General features: G+C 39.8%; 1 protein-coding gene across 1 annotated transcript in view; it reads left to right on the top strand.

Annotated features, from left to right (window-relative positions):
• Positions 1–2,291: 2,291 nt before the first annotated feature.
• bub3 (BUB3 mitotic checkpoint protein) overlaps positions 2,292–21,273 on the top strand; it is a 31,129-nt gene continuing 12,147 nt past the window's right edge. Inside the window, exons 1-4 of the mRNA XM_080205682.1 lie at positions 2,292–2,480; positions 7,590–7,784; positions 10,462–10,531; positions 12,394–12,545. Of these exons, the coding sequence (XP_080061808.1) occupies positions 7,590–7,784; positions 10,462–10,531; positions 12,394–12,545 (417 nt within the window). The 5' untranslated portion in view covers positions 2,292–2,480. The remainder of the gene's footprint in view (positions 2,481–7,589; positions 7,785–10,461; positions 10,532–12,393; positions 12,546–21,273) is intronic.

Genomic DNA, 21,273 nt, shown 5'->3' with positions numbered 1-21,273 from the left:
GATGCAATTGCAAGGTACAATAATGGATACTTCAAATATTTTACTTATTCTTAAATTTGGTGCCTTTGACATGAGGAACACATTCAGGTTGGCATTTTCAGGGTAATGCATTTGGGCAAAGGAAAGATTAATTCAGAGTACTTAAAATCTTGGTAGATAGTTTTTTAAATTTAAATAACCTGTAAAGCCACCTTTTCGCGCTATTCAACTTATTTGCAAAATTTTTAAAAGGCACGTCATTTTTCACTACAATAGAACGACGATCTTAAATACGAAAAAAGGACAATGTCTGCATTTTTGAACTATGCAGACTGAAGCAAGTGGTCGAAAATTACACCTCTCAGAGACGAAGCAGCGTAGGACGTCTCTTAAAATTCAACTTCAAGGGTATGTTATAACAGTTTAGGCGCACTAAGAATTTTTAATGTAAACAAATAGCCAAAAATAGGAGAAGCTGGAAGTGTAGCATAGGCATTGTTTATGTATGTCTTATTGCGGCGATGCACCATTGCCATTTCCCCCGAGTTAGCACTGACATTTTACTTGAACGTTTACAAGATGAACGATCAATACCTTCAGTTATTGAAATTAACTGATGACCAACATACACAATTGTTGAATCTTCACCCTTATGTCCAGTTTGAAACTCCACATTTTCCGCACGCCGTTCAGTTGAACGTAGAAAAATGTGTCATCTTTCAGCATTACCAGACTGCGATAAGTTACTGCCTAAATTAAATGTAACATCGTTTAATCAACAATTTAGAAGAATTAAGTGCAGGGCAGTTGTTTGCTCTGACATAAACATTTGCATCGCCAAATCTTTTATCAAAATTTGGGGGAGTAATATATTTTCTTCACAAATTCTGACATCTATTATGAAATAACGTATCTATGTTGTATTTCTACTCCACTAAACATTAATTAATGTAACAACAGAAAGGCACCTGATATTTGAAAGGACAATATGGATTTTTAATGTTGCTACTATAAATATGCACCCACATGTTGCACAACGGTGCAATTCAAGACAATAAAGCCGAATTTGCTTTGATTTGCATTTGAACTTCTTGGTCGAATTTTAGAGAGTAATTCGAACTTTACTTACGGTCTCTGAAAATATTGGGTAATAATGCATGCACCTGCTCTGTCAAGAAAAATCAGTTAAAAGCGGTAATACATGAAAGCTATTATTTTTATTAAATACATTATGTCTAAAAACAGTAACATCTACTCAGTGTAATACGCAACAGAAGATAGTTTATGACATCATTTTCTGTTATATAACGTTAGTCAAATATAACGTACTTTCGACTTGCATTTATGCGAATTGCAATTGGGGCCCGCAATAAAATCAAGAGCTACTTTGACACAATTTATTAAGATATCTTTATATAACACTTTTTTCGCATTTAAACAAGTATGGTCAAACAGAACCGATACCACCCTGAAAAGTGGGAGTTGTAGATAATACTGCGAAATTACGGAATGGGTATGTTGGAACAAGAAAAGGATCATTTCGAACTGAGAACAATTTGAAAGTCTTCAGTAGCATTTATTCCTTGGAACATTTTGGAGAAAAACACATTTTTAAACAAAAATAACAAGGTCCTGCAGGTAAGTTGGTTTATTCAATAAAATAAGTCACAAACTAAATTACAAAAAAAGTAAACTAAAATGTTATCAGCAGCAGTACAAACGTATATGTCTATTTATGAATAGCGTCAATAGTATTCGTAACAGTTTGAATAATATGCACGGTATTGAATGTCCGGATAGCACCAGATAACAACCCACTAAGGTAACATTCATCCATTATGCATACGCGTTATATTTTAATTACTTTAACAGTACTGATACCCTCAGTATAGCCTCCATGCATACAGGTTTTTGTTGACTGCATTGCACTTTCATTAAAACGATAAGAGTTACTGCCTCCGTGGGATGAAAATCAAAACCATCGTGGCTCGCTTTCAAGTAGCGGTTCACGATATTTTAACATTTATGCTATTATACGACTGCAAATGTTATGCTTTCAAAACATTTGAACTATGTAGCCATTCAAAGTTGCAGAGTTGACAAAGTTGCTTTCTTGCCCTACCGGGCAAACCCTGCACTATAAATTGTTAATTCGTCTCCAAGTTCGCAGGACTCGTGTTATTTTGCAATCATTCTCCCCGATTTGCAGTTTTAGATGCGGGTTGCGCGCCTTCAAGTTGAAGTTGGGCTGTCTGAAGCTCGGAGGGAATGGAACCGGTGGGGGGTCACGTGAGCTGTCCCAGCCGGCCCGAGATGGGAAAGCGGTGACGTCACATCCGCAACCCCAACGGGCGCTCGAGCGGCCCCGGGTTCAAACTGACCAATCAGAATTAAGGATTGTGAAGGGCGCTGGCGCGAGCGGAGCAGCTTCTGGAACAATCGGAGCGGAATCGGCGTGAATTCAGTTATTAGTTCAAAACAGAGAGCAAACAGCAGAGGAGGTAGGTAATGGAGGGAGGGCTCTGCGCACTTAGTGCGGCTCCATCGCCGGCACCTTACCCTCGGTCATTGTGTGTCTCTCAAGCAGCCCGCTGTGCCTGAGCTTGGAGGCCTGGGACGATGCAGTTGAGGCGGTCTGGCGAGCCCCCTGCCGCCGCTGCTTTCTGCGGGTAGGCCGCAGGCCTGAGCCGGCGCATGTGGTTGAGTTTTTAGTGCGAGTCCGCCCCGGGGCTCCCCGGCTTTACGGGGCGAGCCTGCGGTGGAGTGGGATTGGGGGGTGTTTTTTGCGGCGATTTCACGTCCCATGTTAATACTTCCGTCAAATAAATGGAGGATGTGCAGTGGAGTTTGGGATTCGGTTCGAAATTCAGCGCCAACATACAAATCAGTTTGACACGGCGGCCATTTTAATTGTCAGGCGCTGGCTCCAATTCCGACTCCAAACCGTGATACTTTTCTTCAAGGAGCAATCCCTTCAATAGTTTCACATTGTACTGTTTAAAGTTGCTTTATCAATCAGCAACTTTTATTACCCATCATATGGTTAATACGACCATTTAGAGCCTGGCAATTCTACAAATCTAATAAAGGGGAAGCGTACAACTTAGTGCATTAATATTTCTCGTTTTCCACTGGCACCATTTTGTTTACGGGCAGACAGCATCTCTGCTTGTTTCCCAAACAGACTTGAACACCATACGTTAGCCTAACATCCCTGTCCTATTTGACCTGAAGCCAGGTGGGCCCAGATAACAAAGCAAATAGAGCCAAGAACTTGCATTAGTATACTGCTGAAACGTTTCATAATTTAGTTGACAAAGATGTAGGGGCTGAACATGGACGTCAAGTTAAAGAGGTGATCAAAATTAGTAAAACAAGTGGATTTTAAAAGTGGAGAAGGAGCTGAAGAGGTGGCTGTCAGTGGAGAGGAGTGCAATACTTGATCCCGGTGACACATTACCCAAATAAGGAGCTGAAGTCATTGGTGAATTTAAAGCAGTTTATTAATTAACAACAGTTTAGCTATGATACATATAGGTAGAAAAGACAAATGGCCTGAATTTGTTGGTAGTCTCTGATCTGATGAATGAATAGGGGAAAGTAAAGGGATCTTGACCCCTGGCTGGTGGTGGCATCTCTTTGTTGTCTTCTGAGCAAACCAAAGCATTCTACCCCCTCTTTGGTCTCCTCCTCTGCAGAAGACTGTAGACTCCCTTCCTAGCACCTTTTTATGTACCTTATTTCTAAAAGCTTTTGGAAATCCCATGTCAATCATTTGTTCCTGTTTACCCAATTACCGAGGGATGGATACTTGGAAAACTGCTTCTCTGTCTGAAATAATCTTGTGGCATGATTTACCACTTGCTAGGACAAATTTCAGCTTTGCTCGTTTGGTTTGTTTGGGTCACAAAATCTGATTTTATCAGATACATAAGAACTGGAACAGAAGTAAGCAATTCAGAACCCCTTGCTTGCTTTGCCTTTCAATATGACTGTGGCTGATCGCATCACCTTTCTGTCTGTTCCCTAAAACTCTTTATCCTTTTACTAATTAAATACCTCTCTTCTGTCCTCAAATTTGTTTAGTGTGTTTGCATCCACTGCATTTGAATAGAGAATTCTACAGATTCATGACCCTTTGAGTGAAGTAATTCCTCCTTTTTTTCTGTTTTAAACCTGCCAACCCTTAGCCTTGTGGCCTCTCATTCGAGAATGCCCAACAAGGGGAAACGTCTGCTCTGCATCTACCCTGTCAGTCCCCTTTAGCGTCTTGTATATTTTAATTATATCTCCCCTCATTCTTCTAAGCGCCAGTGAGTATAGACCTACATCTCAATATCTCTTTGTAGGACAGGTCCTTTTATCCCTGGAGTCAATCTAGTGAATATTCGCTGAACTGTCTTGAATGCATTTACATTATTCCTCAAGCAAGGACACCAAAGCTGTGTGCAGATGTATCACCAATGCCCTTTGCAGTTGCAAAAGCATCTCCCTACTTTTATACTCTGTTCCCTTAGCAATGAATGTCAAAACTCCATTTGCCTTCCTGATTACCTACTGCACGTTAACTTTCTATGATTTGTTCATGAGGACTCCCAAATCTGTCTGCATTGAAGCATTTTGAAGCTTCTCTCCATTTAGGTAGTATGCTGCCTTTTTGTTCCTCTGGCCAAAATGAATAACCTCACACTTATCCATATTAAATTCCAGCTGCCAAGTTTTGACCTACTCACCTTTCACTCAAAGGGTGGTGAATCTCTGGAATTCTCTGCCCGTTGAAGTGGTGGCAGCTACCTCGCTAAATATTTTTAATTCGCGGGTTGATGGGTTTTTGATAAGAGAGGGGATTAAGGGTTATGGGGAGAGGGCGGGAATGTGGAACTGAGCCACGACAGATCAGCCATGATCTTATTGAATGGCGGGGCAGGCTCGAAGGGCTAGATGGCCTACTCCTGCTCCTATTTCTTATGTTCTTATATCCATTTGTTAATTTCTTATTGCAACTCGCTTTTCCATCTATTTTGGTGGTGACAGTGATTGACTACAGTACCTTCTATCCCTGCATCCAAATCATCAATATAGATTGTAAATAGCTGGGGCCTGAGGACCAAACCATATGGCACACCACTAATTACAGCTTGCCAACCAGACAAAGACCCCTCTGCTTTTTGTTGATTAACCCATCCTTTTTCCAAACTGACATATTACCTCCCCACTCGTATGGGATCTTATTTTGTGTATTAGTCTTTTGTGTGACACCATATCAGATCTCTTGGATATCCAGATACACTACATTTTAGGAATGTTTACTCTAGAATCATGTTGTTTCCAGATTTAACAGGCCTACACTAATCTAGGTTTGTCAACCCGACTCTCTGCAATAAAATAGTCAGGGGAGTGTGTTTCTACAGTATTTTTTTAAAAATTAAAGTTGTTGAAAGCCATTCCTTACAGGAGGGAGAATATGAGAATTAGCAGCATGAGAAATGCACAAGGTGCTGCAATGGAATGCTTACAGAGGGGTTACAGAGTTGGAGAAGGTTAGAGATACAGAGGGAATGAAGCCATGGATGGAGTGGAAGAGAGGGATGAGGGTGAGGCACTGCTGCCTCAAAGCATCAGGCCCCTGGGTTCAGTTCCTGGTTTGGGTCACTGTTTGTGCAGAGTTTGCATGTTCTCACTGTGTCTGCAGGAAATCTGAAGGAAATAAATAGATTTTATTTATTAGTGTCACAAGTAAGCTTACATTAACACTTCAGTGAAGTTACTGTGAAAATCCCCTAGATGCCAAGTTCCATCGCCTGTTCAGGGACATTGGGAGAATTTAGTATGGCTAATGCACTTAACTAGCACATCTTTTGGACTGTGGGAGGAAACAAGAGAACGTACAGATTCCACACACTGAACCAAGCTGGAATTGAACCTTGGTCCCTGGTGCTGTGAGGTAGCAGTGCTAATCATTGTGCCACCATGTTGTCCTGTATGATAGGTTATGGGGTTTAGATGGCTCATTGTTGTATAGGATATTGTGTTATTACGTATGCCAGAAACTGTTCCAGGTCCTACTTGAATATTAAGTAGAGGCGCTATTGTAAATGACAAACTATGGTTATTGGTAGAGGATCTTAGTGGGGAGTGTTTTGATGCCATTAACACCCCAGCAATGGGAAGAATAGCTTTCCAGTGAACAATTAAAATAAATTTGGCTGAATCCGGACTGGAATTTATTATATACAGGGAAAGATCTGTACCAGGGTGGAGAACTGGAGTAGTTTAGTGATGAAAGAGGGATTAAAAAAAAACAAAAGATGAATTCAGAAGAGATATAAATAATAACAATAGCGAGGCAGAGAAATGTGGAAATTCTGCCATTGTGGAGGGACCTGCCTAGCTGAGAAAAAGCAGGTAGACGTCAAGTGCACACCATCCCCTTGCAATGTACAAATAGGAGGTCCCAACCCAACGCACTTACCCATTCCAAGAGCTCTAATGCTGTCAATTTCTGTTTCCAGCATCTGCTGGAAACTAGAAATCTTTAATAATAGAGCCTGAATGTGGCAAACTGCCTAGTAGAAAAATGAGATGATGTTTCTCAAGTTTGCATTGAACTTCATTGGAACAGCTTAGGAGTATGGAGTACTGAATGAGATGGAGAATTAAATGACAGGCAAATGGAAACTCAGTCATGTTTGATTTTATTTATATTTCTCAAAACCAATTTGTACATTTATTCAGAAAAATATCTTAATGTTTCCGGAGCTGTATGCAGTTACTACTATTTGGTACCTACATGTTGATTATGAATTGCTCCTACTATCAGTCATGTTACCAGGTTAAATATTGTGGGTGGGTGTCAAAGCACAGGGCATGAGTTGTAAGCTACAGTACTGAGAAATCCAGTTATTTTAGAGGAGATTTTTAAAATTAAAATTATATAACTTTAAGAACAAAATGAGTTGCAATTATTCACTTCTACATGTTTGGAGAAATTGTCTGAATAACGTGTTACAGACAGAATTGATTAAGTATTTACAGTGCTGAAATAGTCCAACAGATCCATATCTATGTTGAAGCACCGTACAAGCCAATTGATATTACTTGAGGTCTTAAGATTAAAGATATTTGATGAAGAGTATACTACTAACAGTGTAACTGCATTCAACAGATATGAGCGGTACCCCTGCAGTTTTGCATTTTCCCAACATATTGGTAATTTGATCTTTCATTGAAATTGACCTTTAAGCATGATTCAGTTTTTATTTTCACTTGTGCTGTGGCAGTTGACTGATTATATGTGAGGGAACCATTTTGGTAGCTCATTATTGGATTTTATTGTTTTTGGAAGAAAGGGGATTCAGAGTCATGCTTAAGAGAAAGGTACAGTAGTCATTGTGGTTAATACTGTAATCCAGAAGTGCACAAAGCTTTATTTTTGGTTGATCTAATTGCACATCTTTTCCTTGTTTTCACTCAAAGTACTGAGTGATATTTAAATTAGACTAGTAGGAATCATTATTAGTGATGGTAACAAATCAGTTCTCTGATCTCTGTTTTAAGTTTGTCAATGATTAGTACAGATCTTACTGAAGTATTATATTACTTATTTTCAGATGACAGGTTCAAATGAATTCAAACTAAACCAGTGCCCTGAAGATGGGATCTCTGCCATTAAGTTCAGTCCAAACACCTCTCAGTTCCTGTTGGTGTCATCCTGGGACTGTACCGTTCGTTTATATGACATCACATCAAATAACATGCGACTCAAGTACCAGCATTCAGCAGCTGTCCTGGACTGTGCTTTTCATGTAAGAAGCAATTTTATTTTCCCACTGAATTATAGTTACCAGAACTGAAAACATTTCACCTAGTAGCTATGTGGATATTTGTTTTGCTGTTTAGACTTCACCCTCAAACATCACCCAAAATAAGCATTAGCCTAAGCCAGGCCTGTTTGTGCATATCTCTCAAAGCAATAGATGTCTATAGATTTGAAATATTTTGTTCGTTTGTATACATGAAACTAAAATCTGCTCATATCAGATTAATCCTGTTATAATTCCACTGCTTTCTAACTTATTCTTGTTTTTCTCAACCCTTCTGCTTTCTTTTCTGCTTCTTTGTGTGTTTTCCCTTCTGCCACATTTAATTTAGTTTTTCCCTTGGAGTATTGGTTACTCTTCCAGTGTAAACACATTGGTCCCAGCTTTGCGTCGCTCTGGCAGTGTCCTAGGAACCTAATTTCTTTCTTTCCCCAATTTCTTTTGCCAAAAATTTGAATTGTTTATCTTATTTTTCCTGTTATTAAGAATAACCAAGATTTATTAGCCTTGAGGTATTACTTTTTAATATATTTCATCAAAGAATTGAGCACAGAAGTCTGACTGATACTCCAGTGCAGTACTGAGGGAATATGTTGCCTTATTAAATAAAAATTATTTTCTCCAAAAAATGTTAAATATAACTTACTTCATAAGATTAGAATTAGGCCATTTAGCCCATTGAGTCCACTCCGCCATTCGATTATGGCTGATATGCTCCTCATTCCTATTTTCCTGCCCTTCTCCCCGTAACCTTTCAACCCATTACCAATTAAAAATCTGTCTAACTCCTCAAATTTACTCACTGTCCCAGCATCCACTGTCAGAGTATTAATTGGAGACTCTGCACTATCAGGTGGGCATAAAATATCCCATGGCATAGTGTTCCTTTCACGTTTTATCTCTTGATCAGTCTAAGTGTTTAATCTGGTCATTATTGCACTGCTGGTTTTGGGAACGATTGTGACTTTTTTTAAAGTTACTTTATTGGTTTAAAAATGCTTTGGGTTCTGAGGTCATTTATATAAATTTTTTAGTTATATGTTTCTTCAGGGCCTTGATTTTATTTCTTTTGTAACGGGTTCCAATAATAATCAAAACTTAGCATATAAAATCTTTTGTATTCCATTCTATTTTTCTTGACTCTTGAACCTGGATGGCAGTGTAACATTCATGACTTTTGGTTGCACTACAAAACATGTGTTTGCTCCCCTAACAGAAATTTGCACAATTTCCAATGGATGTATGTATTTTATGTTTTATAATATTTTACAATCAATCTGAGGTCTGATTTATGCACTTGGTATAAATACTAATGTCTTGGTGTCAATGGGGACTTGAATTGTACTGTCTTGCATTCTGCCATTACTTAGCACTTGGATGTATTGCCTGATCGTAGTACATAATGTCAGCTATTATCTTGTTCATCATACAGTCATCAATCTAATTTGTTTTAATTCAGTGCATATTTATAGTGTGTAACTTAACAGCTGTGCAAAACAGTTATATTTATCAATATTGAATCTGATTAGCTGTTTATTTTCCAGTTGAAAAGTTAATCTAACTCCTACTGCAACTCTTTTACTGTATCGTCTGTTTCTATTAACAAAATGGGGAGATCGTTAAATTGGTAATGTTTATTTTGATGGTCTTATGGATTATGCATGAAGAGTCTACTATGCTACGTCAGTAAGACCATGGTCAATCATCTATCTCAACTTTATCTTCTCACTCTGTCCCTTCATTTCATTACCACCTATCAACCTGTGTGTCTCGAATGTACTTAGAATCACGAGCTTTCGGAATGCTGTTCCTTCCTCAGGTGAGTGGAGAGTTGGGTTCACAAAAAGGACATATATAGACAGATACGCAAATGCAAGATAATGGTTGGAATGTCGTGAGTCATCTTACTGTGCCCACCCCAGTCCAACGTCGGTATCTCCACATCTTGAATGTACTTAACTGAGCTTCCACCAGTCCCTAGAGAATTCCAGAAATTCACAGCTGTTCGTGTAAACAATTACTCCTTTTCTCCTTATTCTAAGACTGTGATCTTATGCCCTGGATCTCAGCATTTACCTTGATGTGGAATAGGTTAGTTGAAGCTGCTGTATGCAACAGGTTTGCATTTAATTTTATTTTTCCTTCACCCCATTATTTCTCTGGCTGGACTGCAAAGTTTATTTTGGAATATTAATTTCCATAAGAAATTAACTGAATCTCTGGGCTTCGGTAGTGCGTCTCCAGCTTACTTCAGTGTGACCCTAAAATGTGTCTTGTTGCTGATCATATAGCTTTTATTAATATGTGGAGCAAACAGTGAAACACCATCACGTGACACATGATTTCAAGAATCTGAGAATCCTATGTGTTTCTTGGTTAATTATTTTGCAGTAATTAATTATTTCAATGAGTTATTCATGAGCTATCCAAAGTTTACATTTTGAAGGATGAAGTACAGATTTTCTGTGTATTCTTTACGGAATGTGATAGCTATTCCATCATATTGTATTGTTTTGATAAAGATTGTTTCTTCTGTGGCATACTTGAGAAGTACAGATGTCGCCATTTCATTGTAAATATTGGTACTTTGATAAAACAAATATTGGTCCAAAGTAAGCTGTGTACTAACAGTGTTTAATTGTCCACTTGTCCCTATTAATAGGACCCGACTCATTCATGGAGTGGCGGACTGGACCTTTCACTGAAAATGCGTGATTTAAACACAGACCAGGGTGAGCAATGCTTATGTTAAACATGCTGTGTAAGGAGTTAAATGATGTTCTTGGAAATATTTTTATATAAGCTAAATTATGCTCCCAAGTTTGTGAAGATACCTTTAGCTCATAGAAATTATTTCATTGCATTGGTTGTTTGAGCTTTGAAGGTTTGTGATTTACCAATCTGACAGAGTATATTAAACTTAACAAAACTGAAAGCCCATCTCCCGTTTTTTCTTTTTGATGTAACATTAGGCTATGTTCTAATTTCTATTTGACTTGAGCAGCCTGTGCTGATGTGTATCTTGTGTGAGCAATTGTCCTAATCTGTGATGCCCATTCTTTTCCTGTATTCCTTTGTTCCTCTTTCCTGCAGCCAATGTTGACATTGTCTGTGCTTTAATAACTAACTGATTGTATACTGCAGTCTCACAACCTCTATATAAAATGTTCTTTGCCCTCAACATCTTGTATTTACTCATCTATGTTCCATTGTTGTAGACTTCTTAATCTTGTTCTGGCTCTTCCATAATTTTAAACCCCTTTGCCGTTCCCGCTTGTCTTTGATTTAGAATTTGATTGGTAATCTCTGCTTCCAGCTACGTTTTAGAAGTGCAACTCGTTCGTTTAAGAATCTTTGAGCTTACAATACGAAAATCTTCCATTACAAGATTCAGGAAAACCTACACATACACATAATTTCGCTGATTTTAAAACTATCTTCAAAATTGACATTAAAGGCCCTAAATTTTAAGCTAATGGGAAAGTTTCCTGAATGTCTGCTATGTTGGTTGAATCACTATTGCGAGGTGATAAAGGTTATGGTGAAGGAACAGTTCATCTGACTCTTGAGGCGAAAGCTCTGGTGTATGTTGAAGACAGGTTGCATTACAATCACTTGGGTGTGGTGGGGGTGTCTTATGACTTCATTCTGCTCTGAGGGCTGTACTTTGGAGGAAGGTAATCCTAGAATTACTCTTGGATTGGTTTCCAACTACTGCCCCTTGTTTACACTGCATGCACTCCTATTATTGATGTTACTGAAGTGGGTTAGGGACGGTAAAGTCCACTGTTTTGATAAATTCAGTATTTAAAGATTGCATCAGATTATTTTCTAATTTAAATAAAAATGGAGGAGTACTTAAAGCAGAAAGTGATTACTAGAAACGTTCCATTTCGCAACTCGTGGGCCACAGCAACTTCAAAGCCCAAGTGATTTCATTATATTTACCCTCTCAATTCTTGCTTGTTGTTTTGGTCCATTTATTGTAAGCTTTGAGTCATGGGGGTGGTTTTGTTCGGTTGAGTGGCTACATAAATTATGAATGAACACTTCAGTATCCAGCAACTTTGAAAGATGAAAGTTTAGACCGCTCTGGCCTTTGAGACTCTATGGTATGCACCTATGTGGCTTGAGCTGGGAAGCATGGGTACCATATCTTCAACTTGCCCACTTTTTGAAAGGGTGTATCCCAAGGGCATTCCAGCTGGCAGTTGTATTACAATGAAGAAATCACACTTTGTTCCTATAGGGAGTAAACTGACAGTAGCATGGTGGTTAGCACTGCTGCATCACAGTGCCAGGGATTTGGGTTCGATTCCCGGCTTGAGCCACTGTCTTTGTGGAGTCTGCATGTTCTCCCCTCGTCAGCATGAGTTTCCTCCGACAGTCTAAAAGACTGTTTGGTGCATTGGTCATGCTAAATTCTCCCTCGGTGTTCGAACAGGTGCCAGAGTGTGGCGACTAGGGGATTTTCACAGTAACTTTATTGCAGTGTTAATGTAAGCATACTTGTGACACTAATAAAAAAATAAATAAACTGCCAGTTTTTCCTTGATGTAAGGCACAATTCAGTTAATTTGATCTTTTTTTATAGAATCTATTGTGGGTTCGCACGATGCTTCAATTCGTTGTGTTGAATACTGTCCGGAAGTGAATGTAATGGTTACGGGAAGTTGGGATCAAACAGTCAAGCTATGGGATCCTAGAACACCTTGCAATGCTGGAACGTTTGCACAGCCAGAAAGGGTATGCATTCATATTGTTTATAAATTAATGCTCAAATTGGCTAATAAATGGACAGTTACAGTATATTTTTGTAAAAGCTATTAGTGTTATTCACACTGGCTATTTAAAAGACCTGTCTTTCTAACTGTAATTGCCGACTATTATATGTCACTCATGATCATTGGGCTTGTAATACCTTGAATAGGGAAGATGAAGGGTGATGTAATTGAGATGTTTTCAGTTCATTAAATGATGACAGAATGATGGAAATCGTGGATCTCTTTCCTCCTCAGAAAATTGTTGAGACTTCCAAAATCAAGATTGATACATACTCATAAGGCAATGGTATGAGGGTTATGAACGCAAGACAGATAGATGCTGCAACCTATTCATAGAGTTTTGCAGTACACAGAGGCTCTTTGGCCCCTTGTGTCTGTACCGGCCATCAAGCACCTATCTAGTCTAAACAGCACTTGGTACATAGCCTTGTACTCTATGGTGTTTTAAGTGCTCATCTAAATGCTTAAATGTTGTGAAGGTTCCTGCCTCTATGGCATTGAGATAGAGGTTCAGCCTTGATCACGTTGAACGGCAGAGCAGGCTCAAAGGATGAATGGCCAACTCCTGCACGCAAATCCTACGTTCAGCATCCCAAAGCAATACCTTGAGTTAAATCTGATTACGCAAGCAAGCAACTTTATTTGTTCTGGGAATCACTAACTTTTTCATTTGTGCAGCAACTCTAATGAAATGAGGTCCCAAAAGTGCTCCTTGAAATGGAGTCAGGCATTTAGCAAGAATGTGACAGGAGGAACAAATTGTGGAAGGTGTCTGAAGGATGAGAAAAGACAGATATGTGGAAGAGAGATGCAGCTAGTTGGAGGGATTGTTGCGAAGGATGGGGTTGACCACATTGCTGCAGAACGTCCTATTCAGTTGCACGTGCTGTATTGCCTGCCTCTCACGGAAAGTTTATGCAGAAAAATGCCTTTGACCACACACCCATCAGTTAGTGGCCCACACACTAGCATCCTCAAGAATCTGCATAAATAGGAGAAAGCATATCCTGGTCAAATGGTTCCCTCAGCGCACTCAAAATCATTTGGCAGAATACTTCATCAGAACTTTCAAACAAGCACACACACGTGGCTTGGCTGGTGGTGGGGAGGACCCTTTCTGTCAGATTCTCCCTGCACATTTAGGGTATTAGATTTTGTTAAGATTCATCCCAAACCATTCTAAAGGCTGTTCCTGGGGGTACCCACAGATGCATGTAAGCTGTTGTTGGAGGATGGTCAACTTAGTGAAAGAAGAAGCTCTTGCTCAATCCAAAAATTGATGTATAGTGCGAGTAACTGTTAGGGACCTAGTCTTGTAGGTTGGCACATTCCAGGATCACGTGCTGAGGGATGCTCTGAAGATGGAAACAACCAAAGCTTCAATGGGGAAAGGCCACTATTGCATACAATACCAAGTGACTGGAAACCTTGTAAAAACCTTAGGCTGTATGCATTAGAGAATGTTTTGATGTGAAATGTACTTTTGCTATTATATGTTATATTTTCAGTATAATGAAGCTCCTCAAAATATTGACACAATTTGTCCTGTATTCCACTTTGTCAAATTTTAACTGTTTTCTACTGTATGTTTACACTTTATGAATGAAATGCTTCTAGAATACAGAGATAAGAAATCTGAAGGCTCTTGTCAGTGAGGATACAGTGTATCTTGTGCTGAAGGACAGCACGGCCAAGAGGAAGAATGCATTTATTGGCAATAATAGAACATAGAACACTACAGCACAAACAGGCCCTTCGGCCCACGAGTTGCGCCGATCACATCAACACCTACCAACCTACAGACCTATCTATAACCCTCAATCTCATTAAACCCCGTATACTCATCCAGAAGTCTTTTAAAAGACCCCAGCGAGTTTGCCTCCACCACCACTGACGGCAGCCGATTCCATTCACTCACCACCCTCTGAGTGAAAAACTTACCCCTAACATCACTTCTGAACTTCCCTCCTTGCACCTTAAATCTGTGTCCTCTCGTAGCAACCATTTCAACCCGGGGAAATAGCCTCTGAGAGTCCACCCTATCTATTCCTCTCAACATTTTGTAAACTTCTATCAGGTCGCCTCTCAACCTTCGTCTCTCCAGGGAAAAGAGTCCCAGCTCCCTCCACCTAACTTCATAAGGCATGCCTCCCAGTCCAGGCAACATCCTTGTAAATCTCCTCTGTACCCTCTCAATAGCTTCTACATCTTTCCTATAGTGAGGCGACCAGAACTGCGCACAATACTCTAAATGAGGCCTGACAAGGGTCTTATAAAGTTGCAGCATTACCTCCCGACTCCTAAACTCAATCCCTCGATTAATGAAGGCCAGTACACCATACGCCTTCTTGACCACCTCCTCCACCTGCGAGGCCGATTTAAGAGTCCTGTGGACCCGGACCCCTAGATCCTTCTGCTCTTCAACACTACTCAGACTTCTGCCCTTGATAGTGTACTCGTTCATCCTGTTGGTTCTGCCAAAATGGACGACTACACATTTATCCGTGTTGAAGTCCATCTGCCACTTCTCCGCCCAGTCCTGCATCCTATCTATGTCCTGCTGCAACTTTTTCCATCCTTCCAGACCATCCACAACACCACCGACCTTAGTGTCATCAGCGAACTTACTTACCCATCCCTCCACTTCCTCATCCAGGTCATTTATGAAAATGACAAACAACAAGGGTCCCAGAACAGATCCTTGAGGCACTCTGCTGGTGACTGACCTCCATTCAGAAAAAGCCCCATCCACAACCACTCTCTGCCTTCTGCAGGCAAGCCAATTCTGGATCCACAAGGCCAAAGGCCCTTGGATCCCATGCCCTCTCACCTTCTCAAGAAGTCTTGCATGGGGGACCTTATCAAACGCCTTGCTGAAGTCCATGTACACTACGTCCACGGCACTTCCTTCGTCAATGTGTTCAGTCACGTTATCGAAGAACTCAACTAGGCTTGTAAGGCACGACCTGCCCTTGACAAATCCATGCTGACTATTCCTGATCATGTCAAACCTCTCCAAATGTTCGTAAATCTTGTCCCTCAGAAGCCTCTCCATCAGCTTACCAACTACTGAGGTCAGACTCACCAGTCGGTAATTTCCCGGGCTATCTCTGTTCCCTTTCTTGAAAATAGGAACTACATCCGCAATCCTCCAATCCTCTGGAACCTCTCCCGTCTCCATTGACGACGCAAAGATCATCGCCAGGGGCTCTGCAATCTCTTCCCTCGTCTCCCACAGTATCCTGGGGTACATCCCATCTGGTCCAGGCGACTTATCTACCTTGATAGAATTCAAAAGTTCCAACACTTCCTCCTCCTTAATATTCACGTACTCAATCTTTTCCATCTGCTGCAAATCCATAACAAAATCTCCCAGATCAGCTTCCACTGTGAATACTGAGGTGAAGTACTCGTTAAGCACCTCTGCCATAATGCATCATGATTGGAGAGAGCTGGACAATCTTGCAACTTTGAAGGGATTTATATATGAGATTGTGAATTGCAAAATACAGTTCTTCTAGGATTTAAAATATTCTTGCATTTAACATCAGCCGTGCTATGAAACATTCCAGCCCAAGCGACCTTCTGGTGAATTTCCTGTGCGGTCACATCCTCTATGTAGTGTGATGACCAGAGTTGCGCACACCACTCCAGCTGTGGCTTAATAAATGTATTATACAGGTCCAACATAATCTCCCTGCTCTTATAGTCTATGCCTCGACTAAGAGTGGCAAGTGTCCCATTTGCTAGTGTCCCACCATTCGTTGTATATTCCCTTGGCTTGTTAGTCATCCCAAATTGCATCACAGCACTTTTCAGCAGTAGTTTGCATTTTGCCACTGTTCTGGCCATCTGATCAGCCCATCTATGTTGTCCTGTAATCTAAGGCTTTCTTTCCCACTGTTTATCACGTTACCAGCTTTTATGTCATCTGCAAACTTACTGATCATACTTTCTACTTTCATGTCTAGATCATTAATGTACACTGCAAACAGCAAGTTGTCCAACACCGATCCCGCTGATACACCACTGGACACAGACTCCAATCACAAAAAAAACCGTTGACCATCACCCTCTGCCTCCTGCCACTAAACCAATTTTGGATCCAAATTTTCCTGTGTCTCATGGGCTCTTATCATCTTGATCAGTCTCCCCTATGGGACCTTGTCAAAAGCTGTGCTGAAGTTGATGTAGACTACATCAACTGCACTGCCCTCATCTACACACCTAGTCATCTCTTTAAAATCTAATCAGATTTGTTAGACATGACCTCTCCCTGACAAAGCCATGCTGACTATCTTTGATTACTCCTTGACTTTCCAAGTGGACATCAAGTCCCTCCAGATGTTTTCAAATCATTTCTCCACCACGAACATAACACAAAGTAGGCACAGGAGGAGACCATTCAACCTCTTGAACCTGCTGTACCATACGATAAGATTGTGGCTGATCTGTTTCTGGCCTCAGCTCTAACTTCCTGTCTATCTCCTATAACCCTTGTCTACCTTACAAAGCAAATCAATCTATTTGAATAGTGGAACTGGCTAGAGAGGCAAAACCTGATGTAAAGTGATGTTGGCATTCTGTTTTGTTATGTTGAAAACCTATAAGTCTAGCAAACAACACTGGAGTATAATTAAATATACCTGCATATATGTTTTTCCAGAGTTATTTATTGAATTCTAGTAAGAAAATCCTGTCTGCTTGGGCTAGATAATTTTGTGAATAAGGGAAAAATGCTGGCAATTTGAAATAAAGACAAAAACTGGAAATGCACAGCAACGTGGTCAGCATCTTTAAGTTGATGTTGGTGCAAGACCCTGAATGCTGAAGAAAGACATTGTGCTAAAATATTAAAGTATACTTGCCTTTGATTGCCATTTTAATGAATTGTAGAAAATCTTTGCTTTGTGAGGCAAGGAGAAGCTCAACTTCAGCCTGCTGTCATTTTTAAGTAGATTGTATACTTCCAGGCAGCTGAGCATGTGTCGCTAAATTATATTCCACATCTGGGCAGAAAATTTTTTAATTGAGTCTGATATTATGAAAGATATGATGATATCATTGGAGCAAAAACATAGATTTGCAGTTTTATGGTCTTTGATTTTGGCCAAGTAATTTTAACATTTGATTTGCCAAGTTGTAGTATTTAGGTGAGGTTCAAACCTTGTAGATATAAGGCTTATATGGTAATATAGGTATATCTTGGGTAGTTAAAGTCTCACCTTTAAGCACCCTATTATTACTGTATTATCTACTGTATTATCTGCTAAGTGGCTGTGAAGCCACCCCATTACTCTTAGCCTAATTTTTAGTAAGGTCTTAGTTTAAAGAAAATAGGTTGTGGTGAATGCGAGTATGATTTATAGCATGTTAGCTTCCGAGAGCTAGTGATGAATCTGTGACAGAATGGAGTGGAACAGACAGGCATTGTCGATGGAGCTGTTTATTGGTTCACTGGGGTTCATTATGGCATCAGGTTTTTTATCTGAGTGAGTAATACTTCTCCTGATGAATGTGTGCACAAGAGTAGACTGGCAGAATCTGCATGACCCATCAGCTCTGCTGCTTGATTTATGAGTGCTTAGGAGTTAGGAAGATCACAACTTGCAGTGCAGAAAGTACCTGACCGCCAGTATTTCTAAAGAACAGCAATTTGACCATGGAGAAATAATGTTATACTTGTGGGATGTTGTTAAGAATTTCCATTATGATTCATTAATTTTTTAAATAATAAAAATTCAAGTTTGTTAATGATGTTTCAACTTCTACTTTAGTCCCATGCATACGTTTCAATCTTCATTTTGCTGTTTTTAAAAATGATGTGCTGGTTAGTGCTTTTCATTTCCTGGCAGGCTGTCTGAGAATTCTTGAACGTGATTTGCTGCTTGCATAGTTGATTAAAAAAAATCACTGCAGATCAGCACTGGATTCCCATTGAACAACATTGCAATCTGCAAGGTCTCTGAGACTCTCTTTGAAGTCTGCAGGCAGCGCCTTTACTTGTTGCTGACCACAAAATCTGAGTCTTTGTCCTTAGCAATGCTTCCATCCAATAACTATTTTGACGTTTTTCTGTAAATTGGTACCCCAACAGAATTTCATTTTTGGCAGTTGACAGATGTTTCATTTCAAAAGCAATTCAGTACTACTTTATTCATGGGGTGTGGGCATTGCTGGCTAGGCCATCCATAATTTTCCTTGAGTAGATAGTGGTGAGTTGACACCTTGAACTGCTTTGCTCCCATGTGGTGTAGCTGCACACAATGCTCATAGGAATGGAGTTCTGGGATTTTGATTCGGCTATTTATGAAAGAATGGTGATGTAATTCTAAGTCAGGACAGTGTGCAGCTTGGAGAGAACTTGCAGATGGCGAGGTTTCCAACTTAAAATGGTTAATCTGCACTTTTTTGTTTCATTGTGTGCCAGTGGGTTCAGCACTTGTGTGTGGTTTTCTTTGAACGTTCTCCCTCTTTATGAACCTCATTACTTTTTTTGACTAAGTGCAGTTAGTACTGCAGAGAATACAAAAGCCAATGCAGCTTAGATTTCCATAGGAATGTTGAATCTTGTTTCTAGGGGCCTTCACCTTTTTAAATTGTTTCTGTAAGTTTTTATATTTTTGTGTCTAACACTCTCCATAGTAATGAATGATTATATGATATTAGTTCTTAATAAAGAGTTAGTTTAAATGTGCACAATGGTGCCCTTGCTTCGTATGCAATATTTTACTCTGTATGGCTTTGAGAATAATATGCTTCTCAATTAAATGGTAATTTTTCACGCAGTGTTTCATGGGTTGTTTTATGAATCATCTTAGTGCATTTAGTTGGGGTTGGTGCAAAACACCCTGATCGAGGTAATTAGTGTGTTATATACAGTCTTATGGACATATAGGATATGTCAGTTGACTCTTAAAATCTGAACAGATCAGTCCTATTTGTATGCTGTTTATTATTCTATAGCATATCCATATTTTGTGGGTGTGACATTTTAGAAGTGGCTGTTTACAATGTTTTTTGCCTCACAGTTGGATTAATATTAAACAAATCAGGATTTGTTGAGCTCAGCAGCTTGCTCAATTTTTATCTGCAGCCACAAATAAACTTTACCTCATTCCTGAATGTTATAAGTTGCTGCTACTGTACTGTATGAACTGATTAGGATTTATCCACTGATATGATTTCACAAAAGCTGATCTTTTCCAAATTCCAGGCTGCACAATTCAAACAGAAGCAAGCAACGACTAAGTATTGAGGACAAGTTGAAAGCAGTTGACTGGGTTTTAGCATTGCATTGCCATGGCTGAATGATTACAGTTTACCCATCATAGATAATTAATGGGGATAGATAAGCTCTTGATACTTGATAAATGACTGGAAAGAGGAAGAACTGAAGGTAGATAAAGGAGCTGATGTCCTTGAGTTTGTATGCTTGTTGAGAATGAGTCACTTTGGCTAAATGTGCTCACGATTTTTTCACAGTACTGTTTTCTTGGATGCCAAGATATGCCTGAGCTTGAATGAACAACTATTCAGAGGGAACCTCCTCAACAATTGACCATAATAAATTTCAGATTTAATTTGTTGAAAATTATGGCTATTGGAGCAATCGTCTACATTCAGTAATCTTGATTGGGTCATTTGTATTGTGCACTGAATTTCTTTTTGCAAAGTCAGTTCCTTCTCATAGTTGCCATTCACATTGCAGGCTAGCTAACATTTTTGAAATTGATTAGTTTCAAAAGAAAATGTTGAAGCTATTTGGTCTTAAATTTGGAATATAATGAGAACAAGAGCAGATCCTGTCGAGCCTGCTCCAGCATTCCATATGATTGGGGCTGATCTATCTCAACTCCACCTTCTTGCACCACCCTCTTATCCCCTGAATTCCCTTAGTATTCAAAGATCTATCAATCTCTGCCTTAAATATACTTGATGCCCAAGCATCCACAGCCTGCTGAGGTAGTGAATTCCAGGTAGACTTTCATTGGTTTCCTGATGGAAGCTTCAGTTACTTCTGCAGTAGTTTAAAACATCCATCCTTCAAATTTCTTTGAATATGTAATCTAAAACTTTCTATCTGCAAACCACTGACTTTAGATCTAACATTTGATTTGGCATTCTGACATTGGTACTCGAAAATCATCTGAAGTTCTTAGCAAAACCTGCTTTCCAGCTACTTGTGGGCAAAGTAATTGTTTCACAATTTGTCCATTCCCAAGTCAGGATGCAGGGCAATTTTGCTGGAGACCGTCTCTATTGGGGTTCACCCTTCAGTGATCTTGATCCTTTTTTTTCCCGTGTCGGTGCTATTTGTATTCTGGCGCGGTGGGATTTTTGCCCCCAAGTTGGATTCTGGTGCTGGCAGCTTCATGGGACATCTGAAGCAGGCAATGCCGAAAGGAGGGGTGGGAGCTGTTCAAGAAGTTTGAAAAGTCTCATTATGACCTGAGTAGATCCTTAATATTGGGTCTCAGGACACAGAGGAGCTCATTAAGAGTTCTGTCTCCCCACTGTTTTGGGGAATAGTTTGATGTCAGTGTCTTAGGGACTGCCGTCAGCTTTGTACTTTTGATCCTTGGGGTTGACGACAGTGGTGGGAAACGTTTATCATCAGATTTCTTGGGCAACTTTCCTACAGAGAGTCAGTGAAAGATATCTTGGTTTCACTGGATGGGTTGGAGATC

The sequence above is a fragment of the Carcharhinus amblyrhynchos genome, chromosome 17 (genome assembly GCF_965287045.1).
Source record: "Carcharhinus amblyrhynchos chromosome 17, sCarAmb.v2.hapA, whole genome shotgun sequence".
NCBI classification, from domain to species: Eukaryota; Metazoa; Chordata; class Chondrichthyes; order Carcharhiniformes; family Carcharhinidae; genus Carcharhinus; species Carcharhinus amblyrhynchos.
This window is presented reverse-complemented; position numbering and strand designations above follow the sequence as displayed.